The following is a 19456-nucleotide window of genomic DNA, read 5'->3' on the forward strand; positions in this document are numbered from 1 at the left end:
TCTTGTCATTGAAATGAAATCAGTCAATGATAGAAAAGTGACAAATATCAGCACATCATGTCCTTTCCACCAGAACTGAAGATTGTCGAAGGAACCAGTATTATGATAGATGTTCCAAAAGACATTTTCAAAGATTTCAAAGCGTTTATTGATAAATGGCCAAAGCAGCCACCGAATAAAATAATCGTTGCAAATGTTAACAGAAAACCAATCACAAAAGAAATCAAAGGTGGAAATATTGAGTTAAGACATCAAGTTCTCGTTGAAGCTCTTGAGCATTTCGGTTTATATAAGCAGCCAACAGAACTTATCTGGCCTGCTCAAATTCTCCACTTCATCGATACGAGAGTCACACCAGAAATGACACAAAAAGAGTTTGAGGAACTCCCAGATACCATATTTAAGCAATTTCAGTTTTACAAAGCTCCTGAAACAGCTCCATCCCCGAATGATCTCAAGTACGAACCAATTACAGTTGGCACCTCCACAGCTGCCTTCTTACTTGGCACATTTGGTTCTGTTAAGGATTATGAGCGCATGAATGACTTTTATCGTGATGACCAAACAACATCTTATGTTGTTCAGCTCTCCATCCCTGTTCCAGTATATGTTCTCGTTACTCGCCAAATCGTAAACAACACATTTACCTTCTCATTCCCTAATTCCGAGAAACTTACAGCAAAAGCACTTCATGGAATTGTCGAAAAAATCCTTACAAAGGTAGAAGCAGACAAATGCCTCAAAATGAAGTTAATGGATGCCGATCAAATTAATATCAAAGCTGCAAACACACAAATCGCACAATTAGACTGCTATGTTTCAGGAAATCAAGAACTTGAAACAGCTGCTGATGATACACCAACATCTACTGTCTATATTTTAACAGAAAAAGAAGATGAAAAAATATTAACAGAAGCAGCCCAGAAAATCTTCGATTACTTCGAATTACATATGTGCAAGAAGTGCAAGTGTGTATATCCTAAGTTTGAGACCCAATGCTTCATTACATTCCACAAAGGAAAGCAAATTCCAATTGAAGACGATGAAATGGAAATTGTCGATGAAGACATGGTCGACGAAAACGGTGAGCCAATCATCCTCCAGAATTGGACTTGCTGCGGCATTATTCCAGCTGATGAACTCGGATGTGACAAGAAACCAAACGGACAACACGAAGAGGACACAGCACATCCTAAGATTTCTAAGTTCACAACAGAAACAGTCAAATATTCCAGGAATTTCTAATTCGATTTCCCTCAATTTTTTGACACATTGAAATATAATTATTATTTATATACACTAAAAATCCCCAAATATCCATTACAGTTTTTTAGTAATTATTTTGATTAATTTTTTTTGAAAAATAAAATTCTCAAAAAAATCTGCTTTCCTATTGATAATTCAGACATCATAAGTAAGATATTTCTAAAAGAAGAAGGAATGTTAACATTGGTTTCAAATTAATTTTGTTTTTGAAGATATTTTTCATCTTATTTTGCAGTTACATTATAAATAATCTTGCATTTATCATTTCTAGTTATGTAAAATCGTAACTAGTTAACATATCAATAATATTACTCATAATATTTGAAGAAATTGAATTCATTTATGGATTTATTGAAGATTTATGTTTATTAGCTTGATAAATATAAGTTTTTGTAACTTTGAAAGAGTTATACTTTAAAAATATCTATATACAAACAAATAATAAAAATAATTATAACATTTGCAAGAGTTCGTTTGCAACCATTGCAACAAGGTTATCTGGACTATTATGTGCCTTCCTTGTAATCCATTCTACACTCTCATTCATTACTAAAAAGCTGATTTCACGTGAATAATGTGAATTCAAGATCAAAATGACGTTGATTATCGACTGAGCAATTTGGTCTGTGTACTTATTCCCTTTATGTATTAATTTGATAACTTTGAAAATGTCTCTAAAAATAATTTTTCCGATTTCGTAGTTGTTCTCAAGAATAGTACGTAATAACGTGAAAGTAGCATCAATAATTGGTTCTTCTGTATATTGTTGGCATAATTCAAGTAATCTCTTTGCAATTTCCTTTGAATCTTGTTTAATAAATTCAAAAGAAGCCTGAGCAATGTCGCAAAGTGCAGCTGCTGTAGCTACATATAATTGCAGCAACATTGTGTCGTCATTGAGATTCGCTTTCAGGCTTGAAACAATTTCTTTTGAGTGGATCTTGAACATTTCTTGGTAATTTACGGCCAAGAAGCCAAGAAGAAGCTCAAATGCTTCAATGGTGTTTTTGTCCTTTGATTCTATTGCACTTTGGATGCTATCTAAGCATTGTGGAACATAATTCTTGGCTTGTTCAGGGGAAATCCATCGGAACATCTGCACGAGAGCACAAAATGATTCCTCAAAAGCGTATTTTTTCGAGTCTTCGATCAAAAATTTGACTGTTTGATCCAATAATTCATCTGTTGGTTTGACCAAACCGAAAAATGTTAGAGCAGTACAGAGGTATTGTGTGCATTCTTGCATTTTAAGAGCTTCTGACCATATATAATACTGTTGATTGACGGGAGAACGATGGAAAATTGAAATTAAACAGTCAAAAACATATCTACAGCAGTCATCTTCTTTACGATCTTGTTTTGAGATCTCTTCTGTTGCAAATATCATGAAGTTTTCTCTTGTTGCGTTCAGAGAATCAATTGGAGATGAAGATAAAAGTATGGAATAAAGGTAGAGGGCCAACCTTACGAAATGTTTACTATGGGAATCAAGTTGCTTTTTAATCAAGTCGAAGATTGTTCGAACTAAGTCTATATCCGTCATTAATAATTCTGGATAAAAGCCAATTATCTTTGAAATGGTAAATACTATTGCATATCGGATAGATCCATTGAGAATTGATGAATTCTGCAATAATATATTTAGTTTTTCAAAGAAAAACTGCTTAAATCTTTCATCATTAGTTTTGTGAACGAAATAAGAGAGCATAAGGGTGCAGGCATAAAATTCATTTGCATTCTCAGAAGGATACGATGATAATTTGTTATAAATGAAAATAAAAATCTCGGTAGGAATCAAATAAAACATTTCCATCATGCAATCCATAGCAATTGCCTCTGGCATGATATCTTCAAGTATATATGGTTCATCAATGGATGGTTTTGGCTCATTCTTCTTTAATAACTCAAAAATTAATTCCATAATTACATTATAGCTGCCAAGAATATAGTTCTTTGATACTATATTGGTTTCTGTGTTATTTTTGAGCATGTATTCGATTTTTGCTAACTTTGTCCAAAACATAAAACAATAATTCATATCTTTGACTTGAAATGATTCCTTGTTTTGCGTATCGTAAGCACGAATTCCTTTGTTAATCCTTTCTTTAACTATACGATAAAAATCCAAGATTTTTGGTTCAATATTTGGATAAAATTTATTAATAAAGAGTTTCAAGCAATTAAAAATAGTTTTTTCAATATCACTGATCTGATCTTCCAAAATTTTAATAATTCCTTCCAAAAAAGCATTGTTTTTTTCTGGAATTTTAAATAATTCTGAAAAAACTAAAAGATTTGTATTGAAGAATTCGAGTGCAGCTTTTCTTATTGCATTTGAAAGTGTAATATCTTTGAGAGCTTCGACTAATAAGTCAAATAACGTGTAAAGCATATATTTGTACATTGGATTCTTTTTTGTAATGAGATTACGCTCATATACTTCTTTTAAAAATGATATCAATGCCTGATCTAAATCTAAAAGGTTTTCATAAGTTGAAAAAATAAATTTTCGATGTGTAACAATTTCAAAAGAAAAATCATCTAAATTGTCTGTTTTGAGTAGGAATTCAATCAAATTGGCCAGTAAAATTGGTAAATTAACATATATATATTGTTTTTGAATCGAAAAATAACTAAATAAACTTGATACTAGATTCGAACATGATGCAGCTTCGTGTTTTTTCCATAAAATATTACACTTTTCTATATTTTTTAAGGTATCTGATGTAGCTGTTGCCATACTCGCAATCACGCGCTCGTTTGTTTGTTCTTTTTCAATGTCTTTGGCGCTTTTCTCATTGTAATGTCCATCAAAAGTTACAATACCTTCAAATAGGTAATCAATTAACTCTTTTTTTGCCTTTTCTTCAGAGGGTTCTGGTTTTTGTTGTTTTCCATTAGACGGTGGTTTATTTGCGTCATTATTTGTTAAAGTTTTGGCCATTTTAAAATCAACAAAAAGACACTTTTTATTTTCAAAAAAGTGCCAATTTTATTTGAAAGATTAACAAATTTGTAAAAATAAGTGAATGTAAAAAGTATTGATAAGTGAATTAGGTAGAATTGGATGTATATAATCTAATACAACCCAATGTAGAGGCCATATAAGTATGTTTAAATTAAACTACTTGGTGAAAACGGCTTCTGGAATAGAAAATCCCCCTTATCTTGAAACTTTAAACAAATATTGCTCAATAACATGATACTTGTAATTGTTGAAAGAACCATGTTAGTACTATATGTAATGTAACACCTTTTGTTCCACAACTAAGCTTTATATACACGTTATTCACATATAAAAATCAATAGTTAATTCATCACATTAGAATATGAAAAAATGTGCGATATCACATAATTTAGAAATATACCTAAATCCTTTTGTAAAGTAATTACTTAAACAATTCTGTTCACCAGATTATATTCGAGATTTTATAAAATCAATATACTTTGGCAAAATATGAAAGATTTATAACCAATTCCTAATGAAATCTTTGTTGTTCACATAACATGAACAGATTTGATGATTTGTTATTTAAATAAAAAGTGACAAAATACATTCAAAATGTCTCATGTTAGAATATTGAGCGAGAATGCTAGTAAGCAACCAAATGATTCATGTAGTAAACGATATGATGCAATAATGAAAGATCTCAACGAACTTCAGGAAAATTTCTTCAAAACGGATGTTGAAAGATTAGTTGAGAAGGTTATGAAGTTCTTTGACGAACAGAGTCAGTCACCTTTCCCTGTAATTGCACATATTATGCCACCTCAAGATCTTTCTGATGCTCTTCCGTTCATTTCTGCTCTTAAAAAGATTGAAGGCGTCGAATTTGTCGATCATCAAATGCATCATATCCAAAATAACAGAGTAATTTTATTCCACTGCACTCCACCGCCATCAGATATACCAAGAGTTACAATTTTCGAAAAATGCTTTGAATATTCGATTCTTTTTGATATATTTGTCAGTCAAATACTATGCTTTTTATTCCATCGCGGTATTTCACCAGATCCTAAGATTATTGGCATCCTTAAATCGATTATTTCTGATAGATATCCTTCATTTACTTTCTTGTTCACAATTATCAGACAATCCATATTTGAATACATATCTTCGAAAGATGAAGCCGATTTAGTTAATATTATTGACTTTAATGACTTTTCTGAAGTTAAAAATATCCTTAAAGAAGAAGATCTTCCAATCAGCCTTTTAATTAAACTCCGTGAAGATGCCTTACAAGTTTCTTCTCAATTACTTATCTCAGAGCAATTAAATCCTTTCCTACTTAAAGATGCAACAAATTATTCATATATCTGCTCATCAGAGCTCTTTGAATCCCTCAAGACCGCACTTGCCTCCAAGGGAGATGACTATATTCAGACAGCTTTTAAGAATTACGGTTCAATTATCAAATCTCTTCCAGAATTACCGAAGAAAGATACAAATCCGATCTCGATGCAGCCACCAAAGACGAAATCATCGAGAATGAAGCAGCTTATGAACGCTTCTGCCAATAGTACTGAAGGTGTTAACAGATATTCTGCTTTTATGCAGAGGTTGTTTATTGATTTAGATCCGTCTGCACCTAATTACATGCCTGTTTCTAATTCTGCAACTTTTAACCCTAGAAAGTCATTAAACGAGGCACTTTCGGATCCAGAAAACAAATCAGATACGGCCATCGCATATCAGATACTTCAAGAGTATGAGAAGTCAGTCTCAGCATCAGAATGGATGCGTGCATTCCAAGCGAAAGCGAATATTGAAGACAAAGCTTTGGCTTTATCACGATTCCAAGTTGCTGTTAGTGAATTAGAATATTTAGGATATACAAACCAACACTCACGCAAGAATGCTGGTTTCAGACATATTATCAGAGTTTAATAAATTATTTTCTTTTTAATATTATCTTCAAACTTATATCCTTTTTCTATTGATCAATGCTCTGTTAACTCGACTATTGATAAATCTGTAAATATTTCCAAAATTACTATCATACTGAAAAGATCCTTTTTCTATTGACATATTCTATGTTAAAACATCCACTGTTAGATATTGACAACATTAATCAGATAATAGATATTATCTCGACGAACTTTATATTTGGTATTCAAACAATAGTATGAATATTTTTTTTTACACAGCCAAAAATGGGTGTGTTTTTGAGAGTTTTATATGTAGAGTTATCTCAAATATTTTAGTGTAAATATAATGGTAATTACCAACATGATATTTGTTGGTAAATGGTATGTAGAGTTATCCCAAATATTTTATTGTAAATACACCGGTAATTCCTTAAAAATTATACTTGTCATTTGCAAGTTAATTCATTGTAAAATCTCGAAAGTATGATTACTAATGGAAGGGTGAAAAATCACGCACATAAGTCAATATGTCATTTACTTTAAAAGTTCACGATCTAGTTAAACGAAGGTTATTGGCAATTCTCATAACTTATATAGGAACGGCGAACCATTCAATTGGTCATAGACCAATTTGAGATACCCTTTTCAGAGGAATCTAAAATGTTGTTTATATGGTTATTTATATATTATTTAATCATTTTCTTAAATAAAAATCATAAGTTCTCAATTTTTCTTCATAACGATTCTTATAAATTTTAATGTTTTTACTATGAGTAAAAAAAAAAAAAAAAAAAAAAAAAAAAAAAAAAAAAGGGTAGTGGGGCTTCCAGGGCTGCGCCCCTCTAGCCCCTGAAGATGTTTAGTATAAATGAAGTTCTTATATACGGGTCTTCCAGGAGCTTTTCACAAATTATATATGTTTTCATGTTTTGTCAAGACTTCTTCGTAAAATCAGACAAAAATAATGTTTAGGGTAGAAGGTTAGATATAACCTCTTTTCTAACCTCTTTTCTACCCTCTTGAATTTTCAAGACTTCTTCGTACATGTTTTGTCACTTTTCTGTCACTTTTCAGGAAAAAACATTTTTATTATATATATAAAATGAATTTTACAAAACCACCGTTACCCTTCTTTGGAAATAAGAGTAAATGTAAAGATATTATATTGAGAGAACTTAAGAAACTACCGAATGGTCTAACATTTGTAGATTTGTTCGGTGGAAGTTTCTATATATCCCATTTGTGCCATACTGTATTTCCTGACTCAAAGATTATATGCAATGACTTCGACAACTATATGAACCGTCTCAAACATATTCCAGACACTAACAAAATATTGAAAGAGTTAAAAGAAAAGATACCTATAGGTAAGATGGAACGTATACCATTAGATAAGAAAAATATTGTGAGAGAGGTTTTGAAAAAAGCAGAATATATAGACTGGGATAGTATATCTGCTAGACTATTATATAGTGGTGCTATAAGAGTTCATGACATTGAAACACTTATGTCAAAAGTTTTATATCTCAACTATACAAATGTTTTCAAAGAGGACATAGAAAAATATATTGAGGGTATAGAGTTTGTGAGATGTCATTGGACAGAGTTGTATGAAAAATATAAAGACAAGGAAAATGTTTTCTTTATGGTGGACCCACCGTTCTATAACACATGGGATTTTCAATACCAAGTAGACTGGACTTTGAGAGACTCTTTAGAAACTTTAGACGTTTTACATAACCATCCATGCTTTTACTTTACATCCGATAAAAGTGGTTTGGAAACCGTTATGAGATGGTTAGAGGACATACATGACTATGAGTTTAGATATGACAAGATAGAATATGAGAGAGGTCCTATAAACTGGAGAAAGTGTCACAATAAAGAAATTTTATTGGTAAGTAAATGTGGTTTGAAATAGGACTACTTGTTTTAGGTTTTTTCCATTGTGTCATTTATTTATTTGACGTGGCAGAAAGATATAGAGAATATGAAGATGAACCAATGCCTGCAAATGTTCAGTATATGTACTCGTAAGAGATATTTTTATCTAATATTAAATGGACGCACAGAACTTAGCGAATGCACAGCAACCTGGACAACCAAACCCAGAGAATATTCCAAATGAAGTTAGAATACAAACTGCAATGGCAAACTATGGTCAAGTGCCAACAGATGTACAAATGCAAACTGCCATGTCAAATGACGCTGCGTTAGGTTTGCCACCATGGTATGCAAATATGAGATGGAAAGAGTTTTATACAAACCCTGAAGTGGGATATAAACAACTCTATGCAGATGACGCGAACACAGGAGTTGACCCAGAATATGTTTTCTACCAGAGGAGAAACAGAATGTATGAGCTCCAGTTAAAGAATGCTATGGAACTCAACAGGAAACGTAAGAGACTAGGCGGACATTAGATTTTTACATATAGTAAAATGGGTTTCTTCAGTAAGATAGGAAACTTCTTTCGAAATGTTGGAAGAGGTATATGGAATGGAATAAAAACCGTAGGAAGAGGAATTTGGAACGGTGTCAAAAATATTGGTAAAAGAGTAGGTCAGTTTGTTGGTATTATACCTAAAGACCCTGAACCAGAAGAACAAGCTCCTGTTATACAACAGCCTGAACCTGCACCACAGTCTAGTTGGCAACCAAATCCAACACCTCAACCGTATTAAAAAATTATATTTTTACCGTTCGATAGTAGTTGTATATGAAACTAAGTTCTAAGTAAAACGCATGGTATAATGGAATTATTCTTTTTCTTCCATCTGTAGTAAACCATACTTGAAAGTCTGAAATACTTCCACTTGGTGGTTCGTATAACTTTGTAGGTTTTTCGTAAAAGTCATTTGCCAAGCATAAGAAAGAGTTTTGGGCGCCAGAAAATGAAGCATGAACAATAATAGCAGCTGGGTCGAAAACATCTTTAAATAAATATGGTTCATCTCTTGCATATCGACTGTAAATATTTGCTAAAGGAAGTTCGACTTTCTGATTTAACATTCTTTGCAAATAATACCATGACATTGCAGTGAATTCTGTATATATTTGTTCGTCTTTCTTTGGATTGTCTTCGTAGATTTGAAATGACACTTGTGAATTTTGTTTGTCATATACAATTCTCACATAAAGTGTGCTCTCGGTATTTGCATATTCATCAGCATATTTTGCATAACATGAATTTATTTTATCTTCTATATTTTTTAACGCAGTCTGTAGAGAAGATGAAAGGTCAACTTGTATTAGCTCAATTTCTTCCCACATTTTTCGTTTCCCTTCAGATATATAATCTATATGAAACCTTACAATAAATGGAAAACTTTTATCTTCTACAGACACAAACTTCATTCTACGAAAGCCAATAGCTTTTGTGACAGATGGGTCTCTTAGCCATCTTAATGGGTAGTCAAAACGATAGCCTTCATGCTTTACGGTCTCTGTCTCAAACTTTTGACCGACATTAGTAAAAAGTTCATCTAATGGTTTAGTTGTAGCAACTCTTGAATTTTCTTTTTCTATTGGAAGCATATTTTATCTAGAATAAAAATGTCAAATGAAACAGCGTCTATGAGAGAAATACAACACAACCGACAACTCATTATACAAGCTCTAAATAAGAACACAACAAACTTTTCAAACTATTCTAAGATATCTGAGTCATTGAAAGAAGGAAACTTAAAACTGACATTAAACCCAATGACAGATGAGTTTCTATTTCAAGACAACAAGAACCATACTGTTTGTATAAATCCAACAAAAAGAACTTTAAACGAGAAACCTATAGATGAACTTCTTTTGAAAGCAGATATTGACAACAAAGCTGACAAAGAGTATGTCATTGAAAAAGTTCAAGAAGAACATGACAGAGCAGATGCAACATATGCAACAAAAGAGGATGTTGAAAAGAAAGCTGACAAAGAGTATGTTGACGATGAGTTAGCATATCTGGCTAGTGGGTTAGTGAAGAAGGCAGATAAGGAATATGTGGATGAAAAAGACAATGAAATTAAAGAAATGGTTGAATGGTACCATGAACGGACATCGAAGATTTTAGAAGGTAAAGCCAATACAGGGTGGGTTTCAGGATGTTTAGACCTTAAAGCCGACAAAGAAACTGTAGATATGTTGGCACAAACGGTTTCAAGTCATACCAGAGGTTTAATGGAAAGATGGAAACAGTTGAAAGAGCTTGAGAAAGGTGTTACAGAGTTAAGGAATACAAAAGCAGACTCGACATGGATAAAAGGATATGTAGATGCAACAAAAGAGTATATTTTCACATGGACAGAAGGAACATACCACAAAAATATCATAGACATAGCATCTCTGACGTAAATGAACTTGAAGAAAGGTTATATAAGAAAGCAGACAAAACAGAGCTTCAAACATTAAAGACTGAAATACTTCAAACAGTATATCCTATAGGTTCTATTTACACGTCAATGAACTCTACCAGACCAGAAGTAGTACTTGGTCTCGGAACTTGGACTCAAATAGTCGACAGGTTTTTGTATTGTGCAAACTCTTCAAAGGAAACAGGTGGAAGTAAAACGATTTCAGGTGAAAATTTACCTGCACACAGTCACTACATAGATTTAAGTACATCTCAAGCAGGTTGGCATAAGCATAGATATTGGGATTGGTCAGGAATGACAAAAGGTAAAGGATATGATGTTAAAGACGAGGTTAAGTTTGCTATAAATTGTTACTGGAGTGACACTCAGGGAGATGGAAACCATACACATCGCGTTTCGGGATATACGCAAACAACGGGACAAAGTAAAGACTACATGCCACCTTACATGACAGTTTACGCATGGTATAGAAATGCTTAGTCGTCATTTTCAACTTCTTTAGCATATTCGTCAGGAGTTGTCTTATATTTGTTAGGAACTGTCTTTGAAAGTATACCACCTTGAACTTTGACAAGTTTGAAACGAGGTCTGACAATAGTAGTTTTATCTTCTGCTTGCAGTCTGTACATTTTGCCATGTTTGCCTAAAACTTCATAATATTCTCTTGTATACTTTCTTCTATTTTTACGAACACGAAGGTGAGTACCTGTCGAGTTCCCATTGTTGTCATAGTCAATAGTATTTTCATATGGGTCGCGTTTAGGTATTTCTATTTTTACTTTGTCACCTTTCTTAAGTTTGAAGCCTGGCATTCTTTCTTGTTTGTCTCTTTTGACTAAACTATTATATAGTCTTTCTCTAAGTCGGGGTTGTTTTTATTTCTTCGGGGAGTGGTTTCCCAAACCTTTTTGTTTACGGCTATTGTAAATATTTAAAACTTGTCTCATCTTTGCCATGGAGAAATGTCTATATTTGTCGTCATATGACATTTCATCTACCTCACCACCTTGTGGTTGGTTTAAGTCTCTTAAGATTTTTATACAACTGTCAATGACACCAAGAGCAGAATGGTTTTGGTCGACAATGAAATATTGGTTTACATTTTTTGAACGCAGATAGTTTTTAATATCATCTGATTTGAAAGAACTTTCACAGTCAGATGTCAGTTTTGTTGGATGGTATTTGTCAACGAATATTGTCAAAGCAGTTTTCACATCTAAAATATTTTTGGACTGTAATGGTATGGTTTCACAGTATCTTGTTTTTGACCAACAAATATTAGCCAGTATGGTGGTCCATCTGTTCTAACTCTCGGAATGTTTTCCAAGATATCCATAAACCAAGCATTTGGTGTTGAACTAAAGATTTTTATCATGAGTGCTTTCTTTGTCGCTTTAGAAACATAGGGGTCCTTGTTCGGATTCGTCATTTTTTACCCTATAAGAAATGGGTTTATTTGGCGCATTAGCAGGAGTTGCATCCAGATTTTTGCCCGCAGTGGGAACAATAGCTAGAGGTGTATTTGGAGTTGGAAGGAAGATTTTGAGTACATTAGGTATACTTAAAGAGAAAGCACAACCTATTATACAAACTGTACAGAAAGGTTGGGATGTAGCACGAGATGCAGCAAATCTTATTCCAAATCCTGAAACAAGAGGAAAAGTTCAAGGATGGATGGACAATGTAGGAAGACAAGCAGGAAACTATTATAACAAAGCAAATGACTACTATAACCAAGCAGGACACTATATGGACCAAGGTGAAAGATTCTTTACAGAGGATTAACCATGCACAACAATGGGTAAACAATAACAACTCAACCGCCTCAAACGTGGGGAATGTAAAGTTTTTTACTGAGATGAATATAAAATAAGCATGAGACAAATGGGTTCAAGATGGATTTGTCGGCTTCCAGCAGTTACACAAACGTGTTTGTAAAGTTCTTCCTATACCTCAGGAAGTTTTAGACCGACTTAAAAAACACAACAACCAGTTGAAAACAAACCAAACTAAAATTTTTTACTGAGATGAAATGACCGAAGAAGTTGAAACGGTAAGATTTGACACCACAAACAAAAAGTTCAGAACATTTTCAAAACCTGTCAAAGAACTTACAGATGAAAGAAAAATTCAATAATAGAAAGTGCCAGGTCTGGAAATACAAACCCTAACTATAAAGTCACTTTTCATAGAAATGGAACGGCTAGTATCTCAAAAAAGAAACAGACCCTCACAAATAAAATATTGAAGTCTGAAGGAGCTTTCGAGACAACAGATGGAAAAGTATACTTCACCGACCAACAGTTCATTATAGAACATCTCATTGACTTAGAGTCGAAATATTCTAAACTTTACAACAAACACAAAAGTTGAAAGGAAAACAAAAACAAATGGCATATGATATTTATGAAGATGTTGACGACACAACTAAACTGCTGCAAGTGAGGTAAAGTCAGATGAACCGAAAAGTGACGAAAAAACCGATAAAAGAAGAAAAACCAAAAACTGAAGATAAACCAAAACCAAAGTTTAGTTTGGAAACTAAACCAAGTCAACCTTCATTAGCTGGTATGGGTTGGCGTCAAAGGCTTATGATAGCAGGTGGTTATGTAAAGTAAAGAAAAAACATTTTTTTATTTTTATAAAAATGCCCCCATATAGAATGGATAGAAAATCTGCTAGAATAAAAGCAGAGTTAGAAAGATATGGTTGGAAAGTTTCGAAGAATTTTAAATATAGGAAGGGAAGACCCATAAAAGTCTATGACAAATTGTCTGGTCTTCGCTACGAAATGGAATTGGAAACAGCACGCGCAAATTATCCAAACAGACTAGAGAGGTTAGAAGAAGAACGTCTTATGGACATGCCTTTCGATGTTAGTGAACCTCAAGTTGAAGGACACGACGGCTTTGCCAGATTCTACTGGAAACATGACGAACAATTGCATCCTTTGAGAAGGAAAAAAGGTAGTGCAGAGGATGGTCATGCTCCCATGGAAAGAACAAGATATGCATATGAAAAGTATCGTGAAGTTAGAAGTCAAATTACATCTGGTCGAACCTTTACAGTAAACTTTGACGAAGGAAAGAACAAAGAAGGCTTCATGGGTGTACTTGCTGCCATACAAGACGGAAATAAGAAAGGATACAATCTCAGACTAACCATAACAGATTTGGATGGTCATATATACTATGCACATGGCAATGTCACAACAGCTGCAATGCTTCTTGACGCTTTCAAGACTACAAAGAGAGAACAAATGGTTGACTCCGACTCAGACATTTTGAATGCAATTGAAGGAATTGCAAGTGTAAAATTTGAATGGTACCAACCGAACCCTCAAGCAGTCAGACAACATGCTGGATACTTCCCGTTCATAAATAAGTCTGACATTGACTTGACAAGGTATGGAATTTACAATTCAATTGAAACAATTGTCAACGAAACCTTGCATTCTTACATGTCTCAGGAACTCTGGTCTTGTTACAGATGAAGAGATGAAGTATCTTGGAGTCATGTGTGAAGACAAGGTACATTCTCAGAGGTCAATTGGCAAAAATTGCACCGTTGGCAAATGTCAATATCCGAGTCAACATACCTACAGCTAAAGGTTCTTCACATGACGACTATGTTGTTGAGTTCAATTTACCATGGTTGAAGATTGCAATTGTCCACAACCACTTCATGTTGAACGAAAGTCTTACAAACCATTGTTCGGAAAAGGCAAGTGCAACATTGTCAGAGCTGTAAACATTCTTTTCGAGAAAGGTTTGTTGGAACAATTCCAGATGACAAGCTGACAGAAACTTTTGTACCAAAAGACGAAACAAACTTTTCATTGTTAGCAAGACCCAAAAGTTGTTCCAGACAAAGTTCTAGTACAAAAGAAGTACACAGTTCCAAAAGGAGTTGGATTGTTCGGATACCAACCTGAACCAGAAGAACTTCAATGAGGTTGCAAGAACTTCAAGATGCTATAAACAAACTTCCATTGAGACATCCAATTGACGTCCAAATTGTATTGGAGAGCATCTGAGTTAGGTCAGAAGGTTTTATATGAAACAGGTTTGCTTCGACGATGTTTATGAGATAACAGGAGAAAGTTTCTCAGAAGATAAGAGACTCACTTGAATTTCCACGAACTGGTCCGATTGGATGCGACAAGTTCGACTCAGATGAAAAGATATACTATGTCGACCTTAACGCTGCATACATGAGGTTCGTCCAATATATTCCAACTGGAATCCAAACGAAGACGGTGAGTTCCCAGGAAGGAACTATACAGTTGGAAAAGTCATACAACAACTGTTATGATATTAGGAAAGCTTCAAACCCCAAACTTGCAATGACACTCAAATTGCTTATGAATTCGACATGGGGATATTCCATTAAGAAAACCTCAAGAGATGAAGAGTAAACATTATGAGAAGGTCGACAACTTTGTTGAAAGGTTTTCTCCTTTTGTTTGAAGTACGAATTCACTCAAGGTCAAAGTGGAAACCACATGGAAAACCCTATTGATCGAAATTGGCTTACCTCAGTTCGCAAAGGCAGTCCCTTGACAATATAAACAACATTCTTCTCGAATCAAATTCGAAAAGTTGTGGTTTACTATGAGAACATTGACGCACTCATGACGAACGAAGAAGGCTTATACAAACTCCATTGAAATGGGCATGGTCGGTGAAAAGATGGGTCAATTCAAATTGGACAAAATTTTTACCGAAGTTCATGTCCTCTCCAAGCGTAAGTACTGGGGCATACTTGAAGACGGCACAGAAATAAAACATTGCATGAAATAAAAAATTTTTTTCGAATTTAATCGGACAGGTCGAGTTACACCATTCTTGGTCTCAAACTCATTATAACCTGTTTTGTTTGTATTTTCGTCGACTATGGCACGAGACACAAACATTGACCAAACGGAACAAAAGTGTCATTTCAGATGGTCACGCAGCCAATCGCATTCGAGCACTTCGAAGAAGCCTTACGTTCCAAGGGAGAGGGTGTTCTGGTGCAAGGCAGAGGTCATGAAACTCTACGAGCAGTACATCCTCAATGCCTGGGAGGACAAATCGTCCTTGGATTGGCAATTCTACCAACTCCTCTGGGACGACCCCTACGTCCAACTGGGATGACGAAAGAGTCCAATTCAGGGGTCAGGAACTACTTGTCCAAATTCTCATTAATTTAAGCGCTTACGCAACTAAACACCTAAATTTTACTTGGGGTTTCCCCCTAAAATAAAATTTTTTACTCTTAGAACCACTCGAGGTTCTCCTAACGGTTGTTGAGCTTTGTCACCGTCAATGTGTCCTGACCCTCGTCTTCTTGTCTGGATTTGGAACCCATTGAATTGCGACAAGCTTACCCATGGAGATTGAACCGCGATTCGAGGTTAAGGTTCAAGATGTCCACAGTTGAGGACTGGGGTAAGACACATTGCCTGTCTCCTTGTTGCGGATTTGGTATGGGTAGGGTTGGGAAATTTCGTAAGTGTCCATCGGCAACAAGGTTGCCCAAACTTCCTCTTCTTTCGGTTTCTCTTCTTCCTCTTCTTCCTCTTCTTCTCTTCTTCCTCTTCTTTGATAATACCTTCGGCAATTCCTGTGTTCACGAATTACGGTGTTGCATGTTTGTCCTTTCCGATACCTTCCAGATAGGCGTCTATCCTCTTCGAAGAAAGGTAGATGAGTCTGGCAAGGTCTCGGTTCTTCTCGCGTAAATGCGCAAGGTTTCCGTTAAATCATTCAGGACTTTCTCATTGGAAGCTTGGTTCATGAGGAACTCCACTTTAAGTCCCTTCATCTCTTCCATAAGACCTACTTTGGAGAGTCTTTAACGGTGTTGTCAGATGAGCTTTCAAATTTCAAATTTGAACTTTGAACTGGGCCTTTGTCTGGCAACATTGAAAGACATCTGCCATTGTGTTCGGCTTCGGTGCTGTTCGGACATTCGAAAAATGAAGTGGTTTTGAGAATGAACGGTTTACTTCAAAAAGCTTGTTATGACGGTTAAGTCATACAACAAGTTTAAATAATATCTTGTTCTTCTTCTGAACGTTTGTTGTTGTCTCTTCCGATAAAAGTTTCGACATGAGAACAAAAAACGTTTTTTTGAGAATTGCGGAAGAGTTCAGGCAAACGTTCATATTCTGGATATGTTGGGAGCAGTTCAAACATCTGAGCTGACTTTCGGACAAAATTGGGACAATGTCAGACATTTCATCTTTGGTCGGACTGCTTGAAGGTAAGTCCCTTAACATGTAAGTAGCTCTGGTAAAGTCTTCTCATTTCTGCTAACTTTTGGAGTATAGACTTCGTAGTTTAGAAGTTTTAATTTTAAATGTCTATTCCACTCTTGACATCTAAACGGTAACTATCCATGAGGTCAAGAGTAGCTTGGTAGCTTTAAGTGGAGCTATCTGTTCCTTGACTTCTGCAATTTTGGTTGCAATTGTGATTTGAGCTCCTTCAAGTTCGCCGTCTAATGTCGTTCTCAACGCCTTCAACCATGGCTTGAAACTCTTCATCGGTCCATTGAGATTGGTGTGGGACGAATTTAACTTGCTTCATTCAAAAAATGAAAAAAAATGTTTTTATTAACTCTAACACGTGCCATGTATATGGCTATAAGAAACTTACCAGAAGGCTTCTTCTTCACATGAGTCTTTGGCAACTTGAAGTGTTGGTGTTGGAGTTCTTGGGGAGGTGGCTTCTGAAATTTCAAATCTCTCCTCGAGCGCAAAACAACAGATGTCAGAATAACATTCCCCACTGTCCTTCTTGCCACCATAACTGTGTATTGACCAAACTTGCAATTTACAGGAAGACCGGTCAATACAGGTTCACAGTTGAAATAGTTTGTACACAAACCTGTTGAGTACGAGTGTGAGTAAAAACATAAAAAAAGTTGAAGTGAAATGAGATGTTTAACTGAACTGGTTGGATGTCGCCTTCACACGGTTAATGTAGAACGCTGACCCGAGAAGTGAAGGAGAGACTGAATTGCAATTTCATATGGGGTAGGGGGTTCTCCTTGTTTGGTATTTTTATCCAAGGACGTTTGTTTAGGAACTTAACAAGAGCTTCTCTTTTGGCGTCCTTTATGCCATCGTAGGCCTGTCCCGTCTGGTATTTGAATTGGAATTCCAGTCGAAGTCTCGAGATTCAAGGCGCCCTTCCAGAAATAGCGGTGAACTTGACCTTGGGCTTCATTACCCTGCGCAAGTACTGCTTAAAAACTTCATTTATCTCTATAAGGTAAATTGCCTCGTCAAATCCTTCTGGTATTCCGAGTCCTTCCATCCGACAGGAAAATATTTTCCGCACAACTGGAAAAAATTTCCCGCAACTGGAAAAAATTTCCCGACGACAGGAAGAATCTTCCAGTTGTCCGTCCGTAAACCATTCAAATTTTCGAAAATTGAGAACTTTTTGGTCGAACTTCAAGAAAAGTTTTTTCCTTCGAAGAGAAAAGTTTTTCCTTCCGACAGGAAAAGTTTTTCCTTCAACAGGAAAGGTTTTTCCTTCCAACCAGGAAAGTTTTTTCCTTCCAACAGGAAAGGTTTTTTCCTTCCGACGGTTAAGCCACAAACAGATGTCCGAACGTACCACAACCGAGCCCATTCCCAAACCAGAGGACCTAAAGCACCAGCCCCTGCACCTCAGCAACCTCAGTTCCAGCAAGTCCCTCCACCAAATTTACTACCAATTCTCACCTCAAGGTTACTACCAATTTCCACTACAAGGCTTCCCGAACTACCCTCCTCAGCCTATGCCTTACTTCCCCAACCTTGGATGTTCATGTCAAACCCTCCACCCCAGCAATTCCAATCTCAAATCTCAATCGAAGAGAGACCAAGGTTCGAAGAAGGTCTGAACACGTTTACGCAAAGAGTATGCTACAGCTCCAATGGAAGCTGCGACAGGCTTTTCAGTCTCTTCCCTCAAATCGACCGATTTGACTCGTACCACAGATTCGGTTCGTGACCGTGAAGACTACCTCAAGCAGTCTGAGAGACTCTTCATCCTACAATCATTTAACAACTGGAGCTCTCTCAAGAACATGCGCAATTACGAAGGTCAGACACCAGCTGGAGACCGCAAAAACAGACGTACTCGCAAGAGCCGTCCAGCTCGTTCAAAACAAAGACTGAGTAGTTCGACTTCATTCTTGCAGCTTTTGCCCATACAAGTAAAAAAAATAAACAATTACGAGTTAAACTTTTTATTCTTTTCTTTCTGAGTTGTTTAGAGCTGGTTTTCTTGTAGAAACCTTTCGTACTCTCCATGGTCATGTAATTGCGAATTTGTACGCAATTCCAGGTTCGTTGTTTTTGAACCTGATGTATGTAACGCTTCCATCCCTCCTCAGGGAAGTAAGCTGCTAACATCTGACCAAGTTTTCTCGGTGACTCGGAGCTCATAAAAATGTCACTTTTTAAACGTTAAGTTTTTAGTCTTATTTTACCCCTTTGTTTACCCTTTGTTTACCCTTTGTTTGTCAATGTAGTATTGGAGTGCAATTTCTCCAAATTCTCTGTGTCGGAGTTCTTCAGCATTTTCCAAGGTGTTCCTGGAGAACTCAAAGAAGTTGTCAAGAACATACGCGCATGCTGCTCTTCTGAGTTCGTCGTATTTTGGAAGTGTTGCACCTTCGAGTCTTCGGACATGAAAAAATAACACTTTTTCTATTAAACCGTTTACAATTTGAATTTTGTTGCTGAATTCAGCAAAAAATATAATTTAGGGTAGATGGGTATATCTAACCTCTTTTCTAACCTCTTTTCTACCTCTTGAATTTTCATGAATTTTATACAGAAAATGCTTTGTTTGAGGTCGAGCCACTTTTGGCTCCACCGTATTCTTTAAACCAAAACTCATGAATTCGGCAAAAATATATTTTAGGGTAGAAGGTTAGATATAACCTCTTTTCTAACCTCTTTTCTACCCTCT

General features: G+C 35.5%; 8 protein-coding genes and 2 pseudogenes across 10 annotated transcripts, besides 1 other annotated feature; 7 read left to right on the forward strand and 3 right to left on the reverse strand.

Annotated features, from left to right (window-relative positions):
• Positions 1 to 48: 48 nt before the first annotated feature.
• Positions 49 to 1494, forward strand: TVAGG3_1015910 (structural constituent of cuticle; the record flags this gene model as incomplete). Its single annotated transcript, XM_001304194.2, has 1 exon — positions 58 to 1245. One exon carries the CDS (start codon positions 58 to 60, stop codon positions 1243 to 1245), a length of 1188 nt encoding a protein of 395 aa, XP_001304195.1.
• A 168-nt stretch (positions 1495 to 1662) lies between these two features.
• TVAGG3_1015920 (armadillo (ARM) repeat-containing protein family) lies at positions 1663 to 4227 on the reverse strand (the record flags this gene model as incomplete). Its single annotated transcript, XM_001304193.1, has 1 exon — positions 1718 to 4210. One exon carries the CDS (start codon positions 4208 to 4210, stop codon positions 1718 to 1720), a length of 2493 nt encoding a protein of 830 aa, XP_001304194.1.
• Positions 4228 to 4826: 599 nt separating this feature from the next.
• On the forward strand, positions 4827 to 6253 carry TVAGG3_1015930 (uncharacterized protein; the record flags this gene model as incomplete). The annotated part of the gene is made up of 1 exon (XM_001304192.2): positions 4829 to 6154. The coding sequence occupies one exon, from the start codon at positions 4829 to 4831 to the stop codon at positions 6152 to 6154; it is 1326 nt and encodes a 441-aa protein (XP_001304193.1).
• A 661-nt stretch (positions 6254 to 6914) lies between these two features.
• Positions 6915 to 19456: part of a mobile genetic element that runs on past the window's edge.
• Positions 8196 to 8558, forward strand: TVAGG3_1015950 (uncharacterized protein; the record flags this gene model as incomplete). The annotated part of the gene is made up of 1 exon (XM_001304191.1): positions 8196 to 8558. The coding sequence occupies one exon, from the start codon at positions 8196 to 8198 to the stop codon at positions 8556 to 8558; it is 363 nt and encodes a 120-aa protein (XP_001304192.1).
• Positions 8577 to 8819, forward strand: TVAGG3_1015960 (serine threonine-protein phosphatase family; the record flags this gene model as incomplete). Its single annotated transcript, XM_051254675.1, has 1 exon — positions 8577 to 8819. The coding sequence occupies one exon, from the start codon at positions 8577 to 8579 to the stop codon at positions 8817 to 8819; it is 243 nt and encodes an 80-aa protein (XP_051080249.1).
• On the reverse strand, positions 8824 to 9672 carry TVAGG3_1015970 (uncharacterized protein; the record flags this gene model as incomplete). Its single annotated transcript, XM_001319354.2, has 1 exon — positions 8824 to 9672. The coding sequence occupies one exon, from the start codon at positions 9670 to 9672 to the stop codon at positions 8824 to 8826; it is 849 nt and encodes a 282-aa protein (XP_001319389.2).
• TVAGG3_1015980 (uncharacterized protein) lies at positions 10976 to 11311 on the reverse strand (the record flags this gene model as incomplete). Its single annotated transcript, XM_051254676.1, has 1 exon — positions 10976 to 11311. The coding sequence occupies one exon, from the start codon at positions 11309 to 11311 to the stop codon at positions 10976 to 10978; it is 336 nt and encodes a 111-aa protein (XP_051080250.1).
• Positions 12532 to 13117, forward strand: TVAGG3_1015990 (annotated as a pseudogene). Its single transcript has one exon. A coding segment is annotated over exon 1 (586 nt).
• Positions 13291 to 13608, forward strand: TVAGG3_1016000 (uncharacterized protein; the record flags this gene model as incomplete). The annotated part of the gene is made up of 1 exon (XM_051254677.1): positions 13291 to 13608. A coding segment is annotated over one exon (318 nt), but the record flags the coding sequence as incomplete, so codon positions are not given.
• TVAGG3_1016010 lies at positions 15445 to 15709 on the forward strand (annotated as a pseudogene). Its single transcript has one exon. A coding segment is annotated over exon 1 (265 nt).

This window comes from Trichomonas vaginalis, chromosome I (assembly GCF_026262505.1).
Source record: "Trichomonas vaginalis G3 chromosome I, whole genome shotgun sequence".
NCBI lineage: Eukaryota > Parabasalia > Trichomonadida > Trichomonadidae > Trichomonas > Trichomonas vaginalis.